Source organism: Oncorhynchus keta, chromosome 10 (genome assembly GCF_023373465.1).
Source record: "Oncorhynchus keta strain PuntledgeMale-10-30-2019 chromosome 10, Oket_V2, whole genome shotgun sequence".
Lineage (NCBI taxonomy): Eukaryota > Metazoa > Chordata > Actinopteri > Salmoniformes > Salmonidae > Oncorhynchus > Oncorhynchus keta.
Genome location: NC_068430.1, coordinates 75,128,480 through 75,148,523, shown reverse-complemented (window position 1 = coordinate 75,148,523; position 20,044 = coordinate 75,128,480). Strand labels below are relative to the sequence as shown.

At 49.0% G+C, this 20,044-nt stretch overlaps 1 protein-coding gene across 1 annotated transcript in view; it reads right to left on the bottom strand.

Moving 5' to 3' along the window:
• The window catches only part of LOC118383525 (voltage-dependent P/Q-type calcium channel subunit alpha-1A-like), a 91,720-nt gene that overhangs the window by 48,208 nt on the left and 23,468 nt on the right, over positions 1–20,044 (bottom strand). The window contains exons 3-6 of the mRNA XM_052526087.1: positions 10,249–10,340; positions 9,905–10,057; positions 4,218–4,405; positions 2,147–2,250 (exon numbers count right to left, since the gene is read on the bottom strand). Coding sequence (XP_052382047.1) covers positions 2,147–2,250; positions 4,218–4,405; positions 9,905–10,057; positions 10,249–10,340 — 537 coding nt within the window. The remainder of the gene's footprint in view (positions 1–2,146; positions 2,251–4,217; positions 4,406–9,904; positions 10,058–10,248; positions 10,341–20,044) is intronic.

Sequence of the window (20,044 nt, the reverse complement as noted above, 5' to 3'; positions counted from 1 at the left end):
TGTGTGTGTGTGTGTGTGTCTCTACTGTGTGTGTGTGTCTCTACTGTGTGTGTGTGTGTGTGTCTACTGTGTGTGTGTGTGTGTGTCTCTGTGTGTGTGTGTGTGTGTGTGTGTGTGTGTGTGTGTGTGTGTGTGTGTGTGTGTGTGTGTGTGTGTGTGTGTGTGTGTGTGTGTGTGTGTCTCTACTGTGTGTGTGTGTCTCTACTGTGTGTGTGTGTGTGTCTCTACTGTGTGTGTGTGTGTCTCTACTGTGTGTGTGTGTCTCTACTGTTTGTCTTCCCGTCCGCTGTGCGTCAGTGGATTTGGGGCGAACCCAGATTAGCAGAGTTCAGTCAGTGTGAGGGGATTGAGGGGTGAGCTCCGTTGAAAATGCCTGTCAGATGAGCAGGTTAACCAACACAAAGACTCCTCTCGAAGAAACGCCTGATAATCACATCATCATAATGGAATAATTGAATAACATCGCCCTGAGCTCAGCTGAATAGGGTTGATGTTACAGATTTAGGATTAGTGTTAAAATACTCTTAGGTCACTCTTTGAAAAACGTCAATCTAGGAGATGTGAAGTCGTGTTTATATGTGTTAAAGACCATTCTATACACTTAGGATATCTGTCAGGATAAGTGTTTCACACTGTTACAGATGTAGTATAACGGTTTAATACTTCTCTGTTACAGAGTTGGGACATTTCTTAAAGAATCTCAGGATAACTCTTAAAGACTATTGGGACATTTCTTAAAGAATCTCAGGATAACTCTTAAAGACTATTGGGACATGTCTTAAAGAATCTCAGGATAACTCTTAAAGACTATTGGGATAACTCTTAAAGACTATTGGGATAACTCTTAAAGACTATTAGGATAACTCTTAAAGAATCTCAGGATAACTCTTAAAGACTATTGGGACATTTCTTAAAGAATCTCAGGATAACTCTTAAAGAATCTCAGGATAACTCTTAAACAATCTCAGGATAACTCTTAAAGACTATTGGGACATTTCTTAAAGAATCTCAGGATAACTCTTAAAGACTATTGGGATAACTCTTAAAGACTATTGGGACATTTCTTAAAGAATCTCAGGATAACTCTTAAAGACTTTTGGGACATTTCTTAAAGAATCTCAGGATAATTCTTAAAGACTATTGGGACATTTCTTAAAGAATCTCAGGATAACTCTTAAAGACTATTGGGATAACTCGTAAAGACTATTGGGACATTTCTTAAAGAATCTCAGGATAACTCTTAAAGAATCTCAGGATAATTCTTAAAGACTATTGGGATAATTCTTAAAGACTATTGGGATAACTCTTAAAGACTATTGTGATAACTCTTAAAGACTATTGGGACACTTCTTAAAGAATCTCAGGATAATTCTTAAAGACTATTGGGATAACTCGTAAAGACTATTGGGACATTTCTTAAAGAATCTCAGGATAATTCTTAAAGACTATTGGGATAACTCGTAAAGACTATTGGGACATTTCTTAAAGAATCTCAGGATAATTCTTAAAGACTATTGGGACATTTCTTAAAGAATCTCAGGATAATTCTTAAAGACTATTGGGATCATTCTTATTGCCTCACAGCATAACTCTTAGAGACAATTGGGATAATTCTTAAAGACTATTTGGATAATTCTTAAAGACTATTGGGATAATTATTAAAGACTATTGGGATAACTCTTACAGACTATTGGGATAATTCTTAAAGACTATTGGGATAACTCTTACAGACTATTGGGATCATTCTTAAAGACTATTTGGATAATTCTTAAAGACTATTGGGATAATTCTTACAGACTACTGGGATAACTCTTAAGCCCTGTCTAAGCCGTGTAGTGGGTTCTACTAAGCTATATGGAATTGTTTTAAGAAGGTCATACCAAGGATCATTTAGCTATTTGATTTTCAATTGTAAGACCCCTTGAAATATCAACAAAATACACAATTATTTTTGGCCTTACAGTTTAAACTGGTGGACTCTTAGGATAACTCTTAAAGACTCTTAGGATAACTCTTAAAGACTCAAAGGATAACTAGAGAACCGTCAATCTAGGACATGAGAGACTGTGTTTAGAGAGGGGTGGAGGAGGGAGTATTGAGGAAGGAAAGTTGTGAATGGATCAGTTAAACATGCGTATGTACGTACCCTGAGAGGACGCCCAGCACCAGATTTAACATGAAGAAGGACCCGATGATGATGAGGGGGATGTAGTACATCCAGTTCCAGGCACTTCCCTCTACATTATTACTCTGGTGAGACAGACAGACATTATTACTCTGGTGAGACAGACAGACATTATTACTCTGGTGAGACAGACAGACATTATTACTCTGGTGAGACAGACAGACATCATTACTCTGGTGAGACAGACAGACATTATTACTCTGGTGAGACAGACAGACATTACTCTGGTGAGACAGACAGACATTATTACTCTGGTGAGACAGACAGACATTATTACTCTGGTGAGACAGACAGACATTATTACTCTGGTGAGACAGACAGACATCATTACTCTGGTGAGACAGACAGACATTATTACTCTGGTGAGACAGACAGACATTATTACTCTGGTGAGACAGACAGACATTATTACTCTGGTGAGACAGACAGACATCATTACTCTGGTGAGACAGACAGACATTATTACTCTGGTGAGACAGACAGACATTATTACTCTGGTGAGACAGACAGACATCATTACTCTGGTGAGACAGACAGACATCATTACTCTGGTGAGACAGACAGACATCATTACTCTGGTGAGACAGACAGACATTATTACTCTGGTGAGACAGACAGACATCATTACTCTGGTGAGACAGATAGACATCATTACTCTGGTGAGACAGACAGACATTATTGCTCTGGTTAGACAGACAGACATCATTACTCTGGTGAGACAGACAGATAGACAGACAGGAAGTTAGTCAGACAGACAGACATACAGACAGGAGGTTAGTCAGATAGACAGACAGGTTAATCAGACAGACAAACAGACAAACAGACAGACAGGACGTTAGTCAGACAGACAGACAGGACGTTAGTCAGACAGACAGACAGGACGTTAGTCAGACAGACAGACAGACAGACAGACAGACAGACAGACAGACAGACAGACAGACAGACAGACAGGATGTTAGTCAGACAGACAGATCAAACAAACAGAGCTGAAGAATGTATTAAACTTGCATCTAAAAATGGTTCCATTCCACAGATACCAGTCCTGCCCATTTCCATACTTCTTACATCACACTAGCGTGTGCTTTCCCAAACATTTGTAAGGCATGGAATAGAATATGATGTGGACTATAAATTATACATTGTCTAGATGTGTTGCCAATGAATAATACATTGTGTGGAAATCGGTATTACATTAGCAGACCATAGTGTTCCCTGTGCTGTACATTTATACAAGGATTAGTATTTACAATGGATTCCCTTACAGCACATAGCATAACATGTCCACCCATCCCTCCATGGTGATATACTGGAAGGACAGTGAACACACACACACTTCAACCCCCAAACATGCACACACACAGTCCATCTCCCCACACACACACACACACACACACACACACACACACACACACACAGTCCATCTCCCCACACACACACACACACACACTTCAACCCCCAAACACACACACACACACATTCCATCTCCCCACACACACACACACTTATCACACACACACACACACACACACACACACACACACACACACACACACACACACACACACACACACACCATCTCCCCACACACACACACACAAACACACACACACACAGTCATCTCCCCCACACACACACACAACCCCCACACAGTCCATCTCCCCACACACACACACACTTTAACCCCCCAAACACACACACACACACACAGTCCATCTCCCCCCCACACACACACACACACTTCAACCCCCAAACACGCACACACACACACAGTCCATCTCCCCCCACACACACACACACACTTCAACCCCCCAACACACACACACACACAGTCCATCTCCCCACACACACACACACACACACACACACACACACACACACACACACACACCCCCAAACACACACACACACACACAGTCCACACTCACCACACACACACACACACACACACACACACACACACACACACACACACACACACAGTCCATCTCCCCACACACACACTTCCACCCCACACACAGCCCTGTATACTCACATAGTATAACATATCGGTCCAACCCTCCATGGTGATACATTGGAATACAGTGAGGACAGCAAAGAGAATGTTGTCGAATTGGGTGATCCCATAGTTGGGCCCCAGCCAATAGCCTTTACACGTGGTCCCATTAGGACACAATCTGGACGGTAACTCTGTACCGCATGGCAACTCATCATAAATCTCATCTATAGAGGAGAGGGAAAGAGAGGGGAGGGGGAGAGAGAAGAAGGGGAGCGAGAGAGAAGGGGAAAAAGTGAGGGAGAGGGAGATGAGATTGATTAGAGTTGAAATCAGCATAAGAAAACAGTGAAGTGGTGGTCCAGTAAAATTATTGAAGGGATACAAGATGGGCTGTGTCTCAATGTCTTCCTTCTACTGTCTGGGGCTAGGGGTTGAGTTGGGACTGGGCCCTTTGGGGCTAGGGGTTGAGTTGGGACTGGGCCCTTTGGGGCTAGGGGTTGAGTTGGGACTGGGCCCTTTGGGTCTAGGGGTTGAGTTGGGACTGGGCCCTTTGGGTCTAGGGGTTGAGTTGGGACTGGGCCCTTTGGGTCTAGGGGTTGAGTTGGGACTGGGCCCTTTGGGTCTAGGGGTTGAGTGGGCCCTTTGGGTCTAGGGGTTGAGTTGGGACTGGGCCCTTTGGGTCTAGGGGTTGAGTTGGGACTGGGCCCTTTGGGTCTAGGGGTTGAGTTGGGACTGGGCCCTTTGGGTCTAGGGGTTGAGTTGGGACTGGGCCCTTTGGGTCTAGGGGTTGAGTTGGGACTGGGCCCTTTGGGGCTAGGGGTTGAGTTGGGACTGGGCCCTTTGGGTCTAGGGGTTGAGTTGGGACTGGGCCCTTTGGGTCTAGGGGTTGAGTTGGGACTGGGCCCTTTGGGTCTAGGGGTTGAGTTGGGACTGGGCCCTTTGGGTCTAGGGGTTGAGTTGGGACTGGGCCCTTTGGGTCTAGGGGTTGAGTTGGGACTGGGCCCTTTGGGTCTAGGGGTTGAGTTGGGACTGGGCCCTTTGGGTCTAGGGGTTGAGATGGGACTGGGCCCTTTGGGTCTAGGGGTTGAGTTGGGACTGGGCCCTTTGGGTCTAGGGGTTGAGTTGGGACTGGGCCCTTTGGGTCTAGGGGTTGAGATGGGACTGGGCCCTTTGGGTCTAGGGGTTGAGTTGGGACTGGGCCCTTTGGGTCTAGGGGTTGAGTTGGGACTGGGCCCTTTGGGTCTAGGGGTTGAGTTGGGACTGGGCCCTTTGGGTCTAGGGGTTGAGTTGGGACTGGGCCCTTTGGGTCTAGGGGTTGAGTTGGGACTGGGCCCTTTGGGGCTAGGGGTTGAGTTGGGACTGGGCCCTTTGGGGCTAGGGGTTGAGTTGGGACTGGGCCCTTTGGGTCTAGGGGTTGAGTTGGGACTGGGCCCTTTGGGGCTAGGGGTTGAGTTGGGACTGGGCCCTTGGGTCTAGGGGTTGAGATGGGACTGGGCCCTTTGGGTCTAGGGGTTGAGTTGGGACTGGGCCCTTGGGTCTAGGGCACACTGGGGGTAGGGGTTGAGTTGGGACTGGGCCCTTTGGGTCTAGGGGTTGAGTTGGGACTGGGCCCTTTGGGTCTAGGGGTTGAGTTGGGACTGGGCCCTTTGGGTCTAGGGGTTGAGTTGGGACTGGGCCCTTTGGGTCTAGGGGTTGAGTTGGGACTGGGCCCTTTGGGTCTAGGGGTTGAGTTGGGACTGGGCCCTTTGGGGCTAGGGGTTGAGTTGGGACTGGGCCCTTTGGGTCTAGGGGTTGAGTTGGGACTGGGCCCTTTGGGTCTAGGGGATGAGTTGGGACTGGGCCCTTTGGGTGGGGCTAGGGGTTGAGTTGGGACTGGGCCCTGTGGGTCTAGGGGTTGAGTTGGGACTGGGCCCTTTGGGTCTAGGGGTTGAGTTGGGACTGGGCCCTTTGGGTCTAGGGGTTGAGTTGGGACTAGGGAAGGGTCTTGGGGTTGAGTTGGGACTGGGCCCCCAAACACAGGGGTTGAGTTGGGACTGGGCCCTTTGGGTCTAGGGGTTGAGTTGGGACTGGGCCCTGTGGGTCCAGGTTGGGACTGTGGGTCTAGGGGTTGAGTTGGGACTGGGCCCTGTTGGGTCTAGGGGTTGAGTTGGGACTGGGCCCTTTGGGTCTAGGGGTTGAGTTGGGACTGGGCCTGTTTGGGTCTAGTCCTGGGCCCTTTGGGTCTAGGGGTTGAGTTGGGACTGGGCCCTTTGGGTCTAGGGGTTGAGTTGGGACTGGGCCCTTTGGGTCTAAGGGTTGAGTTGGGACTGGGCCCTTTGGGTCTAGGGGTTGAGTTGGGACTGGGCCCTTTGGGTCTAGGGGTTGAGTTGGACTGGGCCCTTTGGGTCTAGGGGTTACACACATGACCCTTGGGGTCTAGGGGTTGAGTTGGGACTGGGCCACTTTGGGTCTAGGGGTTGAGTTGGGACTGTCCCTTTGGGTCTAGGGGTTGAGTTGGGACTGGGCCCTTGGGAGTCTAGGGGTTGAGTTGGGACTGGGTCCTTTGGGTCTAGGGGTTGAGTGGGACTGGGCCCTAGTGGGTCTAGGGGTTGATTAAAGACTGGGCCCTTTGTCTAGGGGTTGAGTTGGGACTGGGCCCTTTAGGTGCATGTTGGGACTCCCTTTGGGTAGGGTTGAGATAAAGACCAGTCCCTTTGGGTCTAGGGTAGGGGACTGCCCACACTGAGTAGGGACTGATTTGGGTCTAGGGGTTGAGTTGGGACTGGGCCCTTTGGGTCTAGGGGTTGAGTTGGGACTGGTCCCTTTGGGGCTAGGGGTTGAGTTGGGACTGGGCCCTTTGGGTCTAGGGGTTGAGTTGGGACTGGGCCCTTTGGGTCTAGGGGTTGAGTTGGGACTGGGCCCTTTGGGTCTAGGGGTTGAGTTGGGACTGGGCCCTTTGGGTCTAGGGGTTGATTTGGGACTGGGCCCTTTGGGTCTAGGGGTTGAGTTGGGACTCCCTTGGGTCTAGGGGTTGAGTTGGGACTGGGCCCTTTGGGTCTATTTGAATGGGACAGGACCCTTTGGGTCTAGGGGAATGACTGGGCCCTTTGGGTCTAGGGATTGAGTTGGGACCCATAACCCTTTGGGCCTGGGAAGTGTCTGGGGCAGGGGTTGAGTTGGGACTGGGCCCTTTGGGTCTGGTCCCATTGGGACTGGGCCCTTTGGGGGAAGTGTAGGGGTTGAGTGGGACTGGGCCTGATCTAGGGGTTGTGTTGGGACTGGGCCTGGGGTCTAGTGGTTGAGTTGGGACTGGGCCCTTTGGGTCTAGGGGTTGAGTTGGGACTGGGCCCTTTGGGTCTAGGGGTTGAGTTGGGACTGGGCCCTTTGGGTCTAGGGGTTGAGTTGGGACTGGAAGGGTCTAGGGGTTGAGTTGGGACTGGGCCCTTTGGGTCTAGGGGTTGAGTTGGGACTGGGCCCTTTGGGTCTAGGGGTTGAGTTGGGACTGGGCCCTTTGGGTCTAGGGGTTGAGTTGGGACTGGGCCCTTTGGGTCTAGGGGTTGAGTTGGGACTGGGCCCTTTGGGTCAGGGGAAAAGTTGGGACTGGGCCCTTTGGGTCTAGGGGTTGAGTTGGGACTGGGCAAGGGGTTGAGTTGGGACTGGGCCCTTTGGGTCTAGGGGTTGAGTTGGGACTGGGCCCTTTGGGTCTAGGGGTTGAGTTGGGACTGGGCCCTTTGGGTCTAGGGGTTGAGTTGGGACTGGGCCCTTTGGGTCTAGGGGTTGAGTTGGGACTGGGCCCTTTGGGTCTAGGGGTTGAGTTGGGACTGGGCCCTTTGGGTCTAGGGGTTGAGTTGGGACTGGGCCCTTTGGGTCTAGGGGTTGAGTTGGGACTGGGCCCTTTGGGTCTGGACTGGGCCCTTTGGGTCTAGGGGTTGAGTTGGGACTGGGCCCTTTGGGTCTAGGGGTTGAGTTGGGACTGGGCCCTTTGGGTCTAGGGGTTGAGTTGGGACTGGGCCCTTTGGGTCTAGGGGTTGAGTTGGGACTGGGCCCTTTGGGTCTAGGGGTTGAGTTGGGACTGGGCCCTTTGGGTCTAGGGGTTGAGTTGGGACTGGGCCCTTTGGGTCTAGGGGTTGAGATGGGACTGGGCCCTTTGGGTCTAGGGGTTGAGTTGGGACTGGGCCCTTTGGGTCTAGGGGTTGAGTTGGGACTGGGCCCTTTGGGTCTAGGGGTTGAGTTGGGACTGGGCCCTTTGGGTCTAGGGGTTGAGTTGGGACTGGGCCCTTTGGGGCTAGGGGTTGAGTTGGGACTGGGCCCTTTGGGTCTAGGGGTTGAGTTGGGACTGGGCCCTTTGGGTCTAGGGGTTGAGTTGGGACTGGGCCCTTTGGGTCTAGGGGTTGAGTTGGGACTGGGCCCTTTGGGTCTAGGGGTTGAGTTGGGACTGGGCCCTTTGGGTCTAGGGGTTGAGTTGGGACTGGGCCCTTTGGGTCTAGGGGTTGAGATGGGACTGGACCCTTTGGGTCTAGGGGTTGAGTTGGGACTGGGCCCTTTGGGTCTAGGGGTTGAGTTGGGACTGGGCCCTTTGGGCCTAGGGAAGTGTCTGGGGCTAGGGGTTGAGTTGGGACTGGGCCCTTTGGGTCTAGGTCTAGGGGTTGAGTTGGGACTGGGCCTGTGGGTCTAGGGGTTGTGTTGGGACTGGGCCTGTGGGTCTAGTGGTTGAGTTGGGACTGGGCCCTTTGGGTCTAGGGAAGTGTCTGGGGGTAGGGGTTGAGTTGGGACTGGGCCCTTTGGGTCTAGGGGTTGAGTTGGGACTGGGCCCTTTGGATCGAGGAAAGTGTATAGGGGTAGGGGTTGAGTTGGGACTGGGCCTGTGGGTCTAGGAAAGTGTCTAGGGGTAGGGGATGAGTTGGGACTGGGCCCTTTGGGTCTAGGGGTTGAGTTGGGACTGGGCCCTTTGGGTCTAGGGGATGAGTTGGGACTGGGCCCTTTGGGTCTAGGGGATGAGTTGGGACTGGGCCTGTGGGTCTAGGGGTTGAGTTAGGACTGTGCCTGTGGGCCTAGGGAAGTGTCTAGGGGTAGGGGTTGAGTTAGGACTGGGCCTGTGGGTCTAGGGTAGTGTCTAGTGGTTGAGTTGGGACTGGGCCTGTGGGTCCAGGGAAGTGTCTAGGGGTTGAGTTGGGACTGGGCCTGTTGGTCCAGGGAAGTGTCTAGGGGTTGAGTTGGGACTGGGCTTGTTGGTCCAGGGAAGTGTCTAGGGGTTGAGTTGGGACTGGGCCTGTTGGTCTAGGAGTCAGTGCAATTACTTTATTTGGATCTAAGGGTAGGTGTTAGGTCATTATAAGTTTATTTAAGACAGGACTTGAGGGTCTAGGAGTCGGTGCTCGGTCACTAGGAGTTAATTTAATACATGACTTGGGGGTCTAGGGGTAGAGGTGCTACAGTAGGTTGCTAGTAGTTGATTAAAGACAAGTCTTGGGGGTCTAGGAGTAGGTGCATGGTCGATAGTAGTTGATTAAAGACCAGTCTTGGGGGTCTAGGAGTAGGTGCATGGTCGATAGTAGTTGATTAAAGACCAGTCTTCGGGGTCTAGGAGTAGGTGCATGGTCACTAGTAGTTGATTAAAGACCAGTCTTGGGGGTCTAGGAGTAGGTGCATGGTCACTAGTAGTTGATTAAAGACCAGTCTTCGGGGTCTATGAGTAGGTGCTTGGTCGCTAGTAGTTGATTAAAGACAAGGCCTATGGACATTACCAGTGGCGATGTCGAAACAGGTGGTGTGGAACTTTCCCATATAGAACTCAAGGCCGATGATGGCGAACATCAGAATGGCCACAAAGAGAAGCAGTCCGATCTGCAGCAGGGGGATCATAGCCTTCATGATGGACTTGAGTACCACCTGCAGGCCTGGAGGACACAGTGCAGATGGTCAGAGATGAATATAGAAAGAGAGAGGGGGGAGAGGGGGAGGAAGAGAGAGAGAGAGAGAGGAGAGGATTGAGATAGAGTGGGAGGGGATGGACAGAGAGAAAGCAAGAGAGAGCAGAGAAAAGAGAGGAGACAGAGTGAGTGATGTCCATAGGGGTCCCAATACTTACTGGGAATCCCTGACACCAACTTAAGTGGTCGCAGAACCCTGACTGCTCTCAGTGTCCGCAGGTCAAATTCGGAGCCAACCGCCGACAAGATACTAAGGAGAGAGGGAAGAGGACAAGAAAGAGAAAGAGAGAGAATTAGAAAAGGAGAAGAAACAGTGGACACAGTGGAGACAGTAGAAACAGTAGAAACAGTGGAGACAGTAGAGACAGTAGAAACAGTAGAAACAGTAGAAACAGTGGAGACAGTAGAAACAGTAGAAACAGTGGAGACAGTAGAAACAGTAGAAACAGTTTAACAGTGGAGATAGTAGAAACAGTAGAAACAGTGAAAACAGTAGAAACAGTAGAAACAGTAGAAACAGTGGAGACAGTAGAAACAGTAGAAACAGTGGAGACAGTAGAAACAGTAGAAACAGTGGAGACAGTAGAAACAGTAGAAACAGTGGAGACAGTAGAGACAGTAGAAACAGTAGAAACAGTGGAGACAGTAGAAACAGTAGAAACAGTGGAGACAGTAGAAACAGTAGAAACAGTAGAGACAGTAGAAACAGTGGAGACAGTAGAAACAGTAGAAACAGTGGAGACAGTAGAAACAGTAGAAACAGTGGAGACAGTAGAAACAGTAGAAACAGTAGAAACAGTGGAGACAGTAGAAACAGTGGAGACAGTAGAAATAGTAGAAATAGTGAAAACAGTATAAACAGTGGAGACAGTAGAAACAGTAGAAACAGTAGAAACAGTGGAGACAGTAGAAACAGTAGAAACAGTAGAAACAGTGGAGACAGTAGAAATAGTAGAAATAGTGAAAACAGTATAAACAGTGGAGACAGTAGAAACAGTAGAAACAGTAGAAACAGTGGAGACAGTAGAAATAGTAGAAATAGTGAAAACAGTAGAAACAGTGGAGACAGTAGAAAACAGTAGAAACCGTGGAGACAGTAGAAACAGTGGAGACAGTAGAAACAGTGGAAAACAGTAGAAACAGTGGAAAACAGTAGAAACAGTGGAAACAGTAGAAACAGTGGAAAACAGTAGAAACAGTGGAGACAGTAGAAACAGTGGAGACAGTAGAAACAGTAGAAACAGTGGAGACAGTAGAAACAGTAGAAACAGTGGAGACAGTAGAAACAGTAGAAACAGTGGAGACAGTAGAAACAGTAGAAACAGTAGAAACAGTGGAGACAGTAGAAACAGTGGAGACAGTAGAAATAGTAGAAATAGTGAAAACAGTATAAACAGTGGAGACAGTAGAAACAGTAGAAACAGTGGAGACAGTAGAAACAGTAGAAACAGTAGAAACAGTGGAGACAGTAGAAATAGTAGAAATAGTGAAAACAGTATAAACAGTGGAGACAGTAGAAACAGTAGAAACAGTAGAAACAGTGGAGACAGTAGAAATAGTAGAAATAGTGAAAACAGTAGAAACAGTGGAGACAGTAGAAAACAGTAGAAACCGTGGAGACAGTAGAAACAATGGAAAACAGTAGAAACCGTGGAGACAGTAGAAACAATGGAAAACAGTAGAAACAGTAGAAACAGTAGAAACAATGGAAAACAGTAGAAACCGTGGAGACAGTAGAAACAGTGGAGACAGTAGAAACAGTGGAAAACAGTAGAAACAGTGGAAAACAGTAGAAACAGTGGAAAACAGTAGAAACAGTGGAGACAGTAGAAACAGTGGAGACAGTAGAAACAGTGGAGACAGTAGAAACAGTGGAAAACAGTAGAAACAGTGGAAAACAGTAGAAACAGTGGAAAACAGTAGAAACCGTGAGTGTAATTAACAAGCGTTCCATTTCAGCAGAAAACAAACAGTATTTGTGGTATAAAAAGTCATAAAAAGCACAGGAACACACGCTGACATGATTGGTCAGTGCTGTCTGGGATCCTTGAGATGTCCCTACCCTAAACCCTGACCTGAAACCTTACCCTAACCATATCCACAACCCTTACCTAACCCCAACCTTACCCTTTACTAACTTCAAATGGGGTAGGGACATCCCAAGGATTCCGGATATGATCTCACACACATCTCCATAGTAGCATATCGATTGCGCAACCAGGGGTGGTAAAACCTTGGATCATTGTTACTCTAACTTCCGCGACGCATATAAGGCCCTGCCCCGCCCCCATTTCGGAAAAGCTGACCACGACTCCATTTTGTTGATCCCTGCCTACAGACAGAAACTTAAACAAGAGGCTCCCACGCTGAGGTCTGTCCAACGCTGGTCCGACCAAGCTGACTCCACACTCCAAGACTGCTTCAATCACGTGGACTGGGACATGTTTCGTATTGCGTCAGATAACAATATTGACGAATACGCTGATTCGGTGTGCGAGTTCATTAGAACGTGCGTTGAAGATGTCGTTCCCATAGCAACGATAAAAACATTCCCTAACCAGAAACCGTGGATTGATGGCAGCATTCGAGTGAAACTGAAAGCGCGAACCACTGCTTTTAATCAGGGCAAGGTGTCTGGTAACATGACCGAATACAAACAGTGCAGCTATTCCCTCCGCAAGGCTATCAAACAAGCTAAGCGTCAGTACAGAGACAAAGTAGAATCTCAATTCAACGGCTCAGACACAAGAGGCATGTGGCAGGGTCTACAGTCAATCACGGACTACAAGAAGAAACCCAGCCCAGTCACGGACCAGGATGTCTTGCTCCCAGGCAGACTAAATAACTTTTTTGCCCGCTTTGAGGACAATACAGTGCCACTGACACGGCCTGCAACGAAAACATGCGGTCTCTCCTTCACTGCAGCCGAGGTGAGTAAGACATTTAAACGTGTTAACCCTCGCAAGGCTGCAGGCCCAGACGGCATCCCCAGCCGCGCCATCAGAGCATGCGCAGACCAGCTGGCCGGTGTGTTTACGGACATATTCAATCAATCCCTATACCGGTCTGCTGTTCCCACATGCTTCAGGAGGGCCACCATTGTTCCTGTTCCCAAGAAAGCTAGGGTAACTGAGCTGAACGGCTGCCGCCCCGTAGCACTCACTTCCGTCATCATGAAGTGCTTTGAGAGACTAGTCAAGGACCATATCACCTCCACCCTACCTGACACCCTAGACCCACTCCAATTTGCTTACCGCCCAAATAGGTCCACAGACGATGCAATCTCAACCACACTGCACACTGCCCTAACCCATCTGGACAAGAGGAATACCTATGTGAGAATGCTGTTCATCGACTACAGCTCGGCATTCAACACCATTAGTACCCTCCAAGCTCGTCATCAAGCTCGAGACCCTGGGTCTCGACCCCGCCCTGTGCAACTGGGTACTGGACTTCCTGACGGGCCGCCCCCAGGTGGTGGTGAGGGTAGGCATCATCTCCTCCCCGCTGATCCTCATGCACTTTGTTTACTTTGTGCGTTCATACCATCTCCTATGTACTACCTGTTCACCCACCATCTACTGTATGCTGGCCACGTACCCCTCCAACTCAATCATAAGTTTGTTCGGACACACAATCAGTGGTAGGCTGATTATAAGACAGTAGTTTTGCCTACAGGGAGTTAGATTACTTGTTGGCCCTTACTGCATTGTGGTGTCAGGAGAATAACCTCACACTCAACACTCGCATTAACATCTGCTAACCATGTGTATGTGACAAATAAAATTTGATTTGATTTAGTAACGTGATCCACATGAGTCATGTGTGTAGTGTCACACCACCATTGTCACTGTGACTGGTCTATACGACCTCTCTTTTAGTAGCTGCCTGGGTCGGTGTGAAGTGATCAACTAGTCATCTCATTTATCACTATTTCATTCATGCCCTCCCTCCCTCCCTCTCCCTCTCCCTCTCCCTCTCTCCCTCGGTTCCATCTCTCCCTCTCCCTCTCCCTCTCTCCCTCTCCCTCTCCCTCTCCCTCCCCTCTCCCTCTCCCTCTCCCTCCCTCTCTCTCCCTCTCCATCCTCTCCCTCCCTCTCCCTCTCCCTCTCCCTCTCCCTCTCCCTCTCTCCCTCGGTTCCATCTCTCTGACAGTCAGCCTCTCTGTACATCAGACCAGGAGGACTTGATGCTGGTTAGTGCAGGTTCTCCATCACACACAAGACATGGGTAACGTGTGTGATGGAGGGTAACATGTGTGATGGAGGGTAACGTGTGTGATGGAGGGTAACGTGTGTGATGGAGGGTAACGTGTGTGATGGAGGGTAACGTGTGTGATGGGAAATCACAGAGAGAGAGGAAGAAAACAGAGAAGGAGCGAGGTGGGGTTTGGGATATGCAGCTTCTATAATTCACTCAGCGTAAGAGAGTTATATTATAACAACTGACGCAACAGACAGACAGAAAGTGGTCGGTCTGAGACAGTTCCTCCCAAACGCTCTTTAAAAAACACGAGGTCAGGTTTTGACCCCTCCTCTTCCTCCTCCTCCCTTTCTGCTCCAGACTCATTTCACTAAGAGCCCCATTCATTAACAGGTATAATATATCTGGCCAGAACAGTCATTCTCTCCGTGTGTGTGTGTGTGTGTGTGTGTGTGTGTGTGTGTGTGTGTGTGTGTGTGTGTGTGTGTGTGTGTGTGTGTGTGTGTGTGTGTGTGTGTGTGTGTGTGTGTGTGTGTGTGTGTGTGTGTGTGTGTGTGTGTGTGTTTGTACGTGTCCGTCCGTCCGCCTGCGTGCCAGACCAGTCATTCACTCAATAGGGTTTTAACAGGCCTGCTGAAGAGAGGCGGAAACTAAACTAAACTAAACTAAACTATTCCCCACAAGGAGAGGACCAATCATGGGATTGAGAGATGGATGAATGGATAGAGGGATATATTTTGGGTTGAAGGGAGGGACGGATGGAGTTGGCTGGTGTTGAATGACTCCTTCTCCACTTATTTACCTCATTCTCTCTCTCTCTCTCTCTCTCTCTCTCTCTCTCTCTCTCCTTCCTTCCTTCCTTCCTTCCTTCCTTCCTTCCTTCCTTCCTTCCTTCCTTCCTTCCTTCCTTCCTTCCTTCCTTCCTTCCTTCCTTCCTTCCTTCCTTCACACGTCTCTCCAAAACGTCTCAAAAGTCTCCACCATTGTATATTTCCATAACTGTTCTATATTCTGTAAAGACAGACAGTAAGGGCAAAAACTAAAACGGGCTTGGTAAACCCTGTCCTGTGGCAACTGCAGTACCTGCCTGCATGTACACACATCCACCACTAGAGGGGGCAACCACTGTGTCCAGTAGGGACCACACTGAATGAAACCAGGGCAGCAATGGAGGGGTGAGAGAGATGGAAGAGGAGAATGGAGGGATGGGTGAGTGAGAGTGAAAGAATAGAGAAGATAGGAAATTGACAGAAGTTACAGAAAGGATGACATGTGAAAGGGGGAGGAGCCACTTTTGGGGAGGAGAGGAATAGAAAGAGGAGGAAGAGAAAAGGAAAGGAGGGAAAAGGAAAGGAGTGAGGTGAAGGAGGAACGAATAAAGGAGAGATGGAAGAGGAGGAAGATGGAGGTAAAAAAGGGACAATGCCCATCAGAGATAGAGATTGAAAAGCAGTGTTACTGCTCTGTGTGACCAGAGAGAGACAATCTGCTATATAATCCTACAGAGATACCCTAGAGAGAGAGAGAGACAGAGAAAGAGGGATAGAGAGAGGAGAGAGATGGAGGGAAAGAGAGAGAGAGAGGGACGGTGTGTGTGAGGAAGAGAGAGAATGTGAGAGAGGCGATGGTGTCTGTGTGACTGGGTGAGATGGAGGGAGGGAGAAGAGGGAGGTATGGTAGAGTGGCGAGGGATTCACACGGAGGAGAGGTGTGTGGAGAGTGCTGACAGGGCCACTCTACTGGGGAACACCTGTCTATCAACCTGCAGACACACACACACACACACACGCACGCACGCACACACACACACACACACACACACACACACACACACACACACACACACACACACACACACACACACACACACACACACACACACACACACACACACACACACACAGACATAGCCATTATTATGAGCCGTCCTCCCCTCAGCAGCTTCCACTGTGTACGAACGGTATGTCTTCAGTAAAACAGAGAAGGAGAGGGAGGCCAAAAAAGAAGAGACTTTCAACTGCCTGCTAGATTTTGCAGTGTGTCAGCGTGAATGTACTGAAACCAATGTGGTTGCACACTGAGTATACTAAACATGCTCATTCCATGACAGACTGACCAGGTGAATCCTGGTGAAAACTATGATCCCTTAATGATGTCACTTGTTAAATCCACTTCAATCAGTGTAGATGAAGGGGAGGAGACATGTTAAAGAAGGATTTTTAAGCCTTGAGACAATTGAGACATGGGTTGTGTCTGTGAGTCATTCAGAAGGTGAATGGGCAAGACAAAATATTGAAGTGCCTTTGAACAGGGTATGGTAGTAGGTGCCAGGTGCCCTGGTTTGTGTCAAGGACAGCAAAACTGCTGGGGTTTTTATGATCAACAGTTTCCCGTGTGTATCAAGAATGTTCCACCACCCAGAGAACATCCAGTCAACTTGACACAACTGTGGGAAGCATTGGAGTCAACATGGGCCAGCATCCCTGTGGAACGCTTTCAACATCTTGAGTCCATGCCCCGACGAATTGAGGCTGTTCTGAGGGTGCAACTCATTGTTAGGAAGGTGTTCCTAATGTTAGGTACAGTCCTGTGTATGAAGGGTATGTCTATATATTAAAGGCCTTTAAAGTAAAAGAGAGAGAGAGAGAGAGAGAGAGAGAGAGAGAGAGAGAGAGAGAGAGAGAGAGAGAGAGAGAGAGAGAGAGAGAGAGAGAGAGAGAGAGAGAGAGAGAGAGAGAGAGAGGGCCAGATAAGAAGAGAAAATCAACTCCCTGCTAGAAGCTTGTCAGCGTGAACGTTCTCCAACCAATGTGGTTGTATGTGTGTACATCACAGTGTGTACTCACCCAGACAGATACAGACTACTGTATGTTCACAACCCAACGCCTCAACTAAGACAAACATCATGAAGAAGATGATGATGAGGAAGATGGTGGAGGTCTCTCCCCGTTCCCCGAATCGCCATGGCAACCGACGATTCCTCTTTTTTCGGGAAGTATCCCCGGTTACTGAACTGCTCTCATTCATAACCGTTGCCGTGGCAACGGAGCCCTCATCCATTGATGGAATCTCGGCATTGCCGTGGCAACGAGGCGGGTAGAGGGTCTCCTAGCGATTGTTTGACTCTTTTTTGAGGTGTGGGTTCTCTGCACTGCCACACACTGAGCAAACACACACACACACATACGCTACACACACCATAAATGTACATGCTTTCAAACACAGACACACAAACACACAGTCTTATCTAGTATGTGATGTACAGTAGTGTGTGTTATGTGTGGTGTAAAACATCATATTAACATACAGGAGCAAAGGAATATGGGTCAGATATACTCTCTGTCTTTCTTCTTATACATTCCTGTGTGTGTGTGTGTGTGTGTGTGTGTGTGTGTGTGTGTGTGTGTGTGTGTGTGTGTGTGTGTGTGTGTGTGTGTGTGTGTGTGTGTGTGTGTGTGTGTGTGTGTGTGTGTGTGAAATAATGTACGCATATGGTGTGTATAGCATGAGTGTGTCTGAATGTGTGTATCTGAAAACCATGTGGGAGTGCCATGTGTTAGCTCAGTGTGAGCTCCTGTCCACTCAATGTTTCCAACTGAGCCCTATAGCCCCTCACACACACACACACACACACACACACACACACACACACACACACACACACACACACACACACACACACACACACACACACACACACACACACACACACACACAGACCAACAAAATGTGAAAATCTGAAATTAAGTCAAATATTGAACAGTTAAAACCATCTAAAAATATACTGTTCAAATCCACAATGCTATTTTTCTTACAACCTGCAACAATAAGCCACCCTCCATGTGGCTATGGCACATCAACCTTCCCTTTAAAACCATTATGTCACCGGTCAACCCCGCTTTTCACAGTAGACATGGTACGCCCCAATCCCTTTCCATTATTGGAAGAGTCTACTTGCTCAGCTGAAGGGGGAGAGGGATGACAATGGCTACATCACCTTCCCACCTAGTTTATCACAAACACTCTATTGCTATACTCTCAACATATCTCTCCCTCTCTATTCCCTTTCCACTGTCCTCTCCTTCTCTGAACATCTCTCCCTTTCTCTCGTCCTACATTATTGTTCATCTCTCTCTCTCTCTCTCTCTCTCTCTCTCTCTCTCTCTCTCTCTCTCTCTCTCTCTCTCTCTCGTCACCCCATCCCTCCTCCCCTCTAGCCATCCAGTCCAGTCACCCCCCACCTCCTCCCCTATAGCCATCCAGTCCAGTCACCCCATCCCTCCTCCCATCTAGCCATCCAGTCCAGTCACCCCCTCAAGCCATCCAGTCCAGTCCTCTTTTTTCCTCTCTCCCCAGTCTTCCTTGCCGCCTCCAGTGTGCCAATCCTCCAGACCAGTCAGGCAAAGGGAGGATGAAGGAGAGAGCAGTAAAAGGAGGGATGAATGCTTCCTCCTGGTTTTGTCCAACTCATTCATCTCTCTCTCTCTCTCTCTCTCTCTCTCTCTCTCTCTCTCTCTCTCTCTCTCTCTCTCTCTCTCTCTCTCTCTCTCTCTCTCTCTCTCTTTCTCTCATCTGTGACCAGCTGTCCCTCTCTTTCTGTTCTTGTCACCTTGTCCCCACTCCATCCTTTGGCCTTTTCTCTCTCCTGCCCTCACATTCCCTCTCTCTCCTCTACACTCCCTCCTTCTTTCCATCCCTCCCTCATCCTTCTCTCCCCCTCTCCCAGGCTAGCTGATCCTCCACCTGTTTCTCTGTGGGGACCAGCGTGTGATCTGGCATTCGCAAGGACATTAGCTACTCAATGAGTGTGTTTGTGTGTGTGTGTGTAGGTGTGCATGCTCTATCCTGTGTGTGTGTGTGCGCACACTCTTCATCCTGTATGTGAATGTGTGTGTGTGTGTGTGTGTGTGTGTGTGTGTGTGTGTGTGTGTCTACGTGTTGTGTGTGTGTGTGTGTGTGTGGTGTGTGTGTTTGGTGTTTGTGTGTATGTGTGGTGTGTGTGTGTACGTGTGTGTGTGTGTGTGTGTGTGTGTGTGTGTGTGTGTGTGTGTGTGTGTGTGTGTGTGTGTGTGTGTGTGTGTGTGTCTACGTGCGTTGTGTGTGTGTGTGTGTGTTTGGTGTTTGTGTGTATGTGTGGTGTGTGTGTGTTGTGTGTTGTGTGTGTGTGTGTGTGTGTGTGTGTGTGTGTGTGTGTGTGTGTGTGTGTGTGTGTGTGTGTGTGTGTGTGTGTGTGTGGTGTGTGTGTGTTTGGTGTTTGTGTGTATGTGTGGTGTGTGTGTCTACGTGTGTTGTGTGTGTGTGTGTTTGTCCTATAGGGTAGGTACAGTGTCCTAGTGTTTAGCAGAGAGTCAGGCCTCTAAATGACTGCAGGCTTATAATGATAATGGAAGTGATGGCAGCGGGACAATATTCACACGGGTACCACTTCTCTCTCCTCCCTCTCTCTCTGTCTCTCTCTCTCTCTCCTCCCTCTCTCTCTGTCTCTCTCTCTGTCTCTCTCTCTCCCTCCCTCTCTCTCTGTCTCTCTCTCTCCTCCCTCTCTCTCTGTCTCTCTCTCTTCCTCCCATCCTCTCTCTGCCAGCTTTCTCCTTCTCTCTCTCATCCCTCTCTCTCTGTCTCTCTCTCTCCTCCCTCTCTCTCCTCCCTCTCTCTCTGTCTCTCTCTCTGTCTCTCTCTCTCATCCCTCTCTCTCTGTCTCTCTCTCTCCTCCCTCTCTCTGTCTCTCTCTCTCCTCCCTCTCTCTCTGTCTCT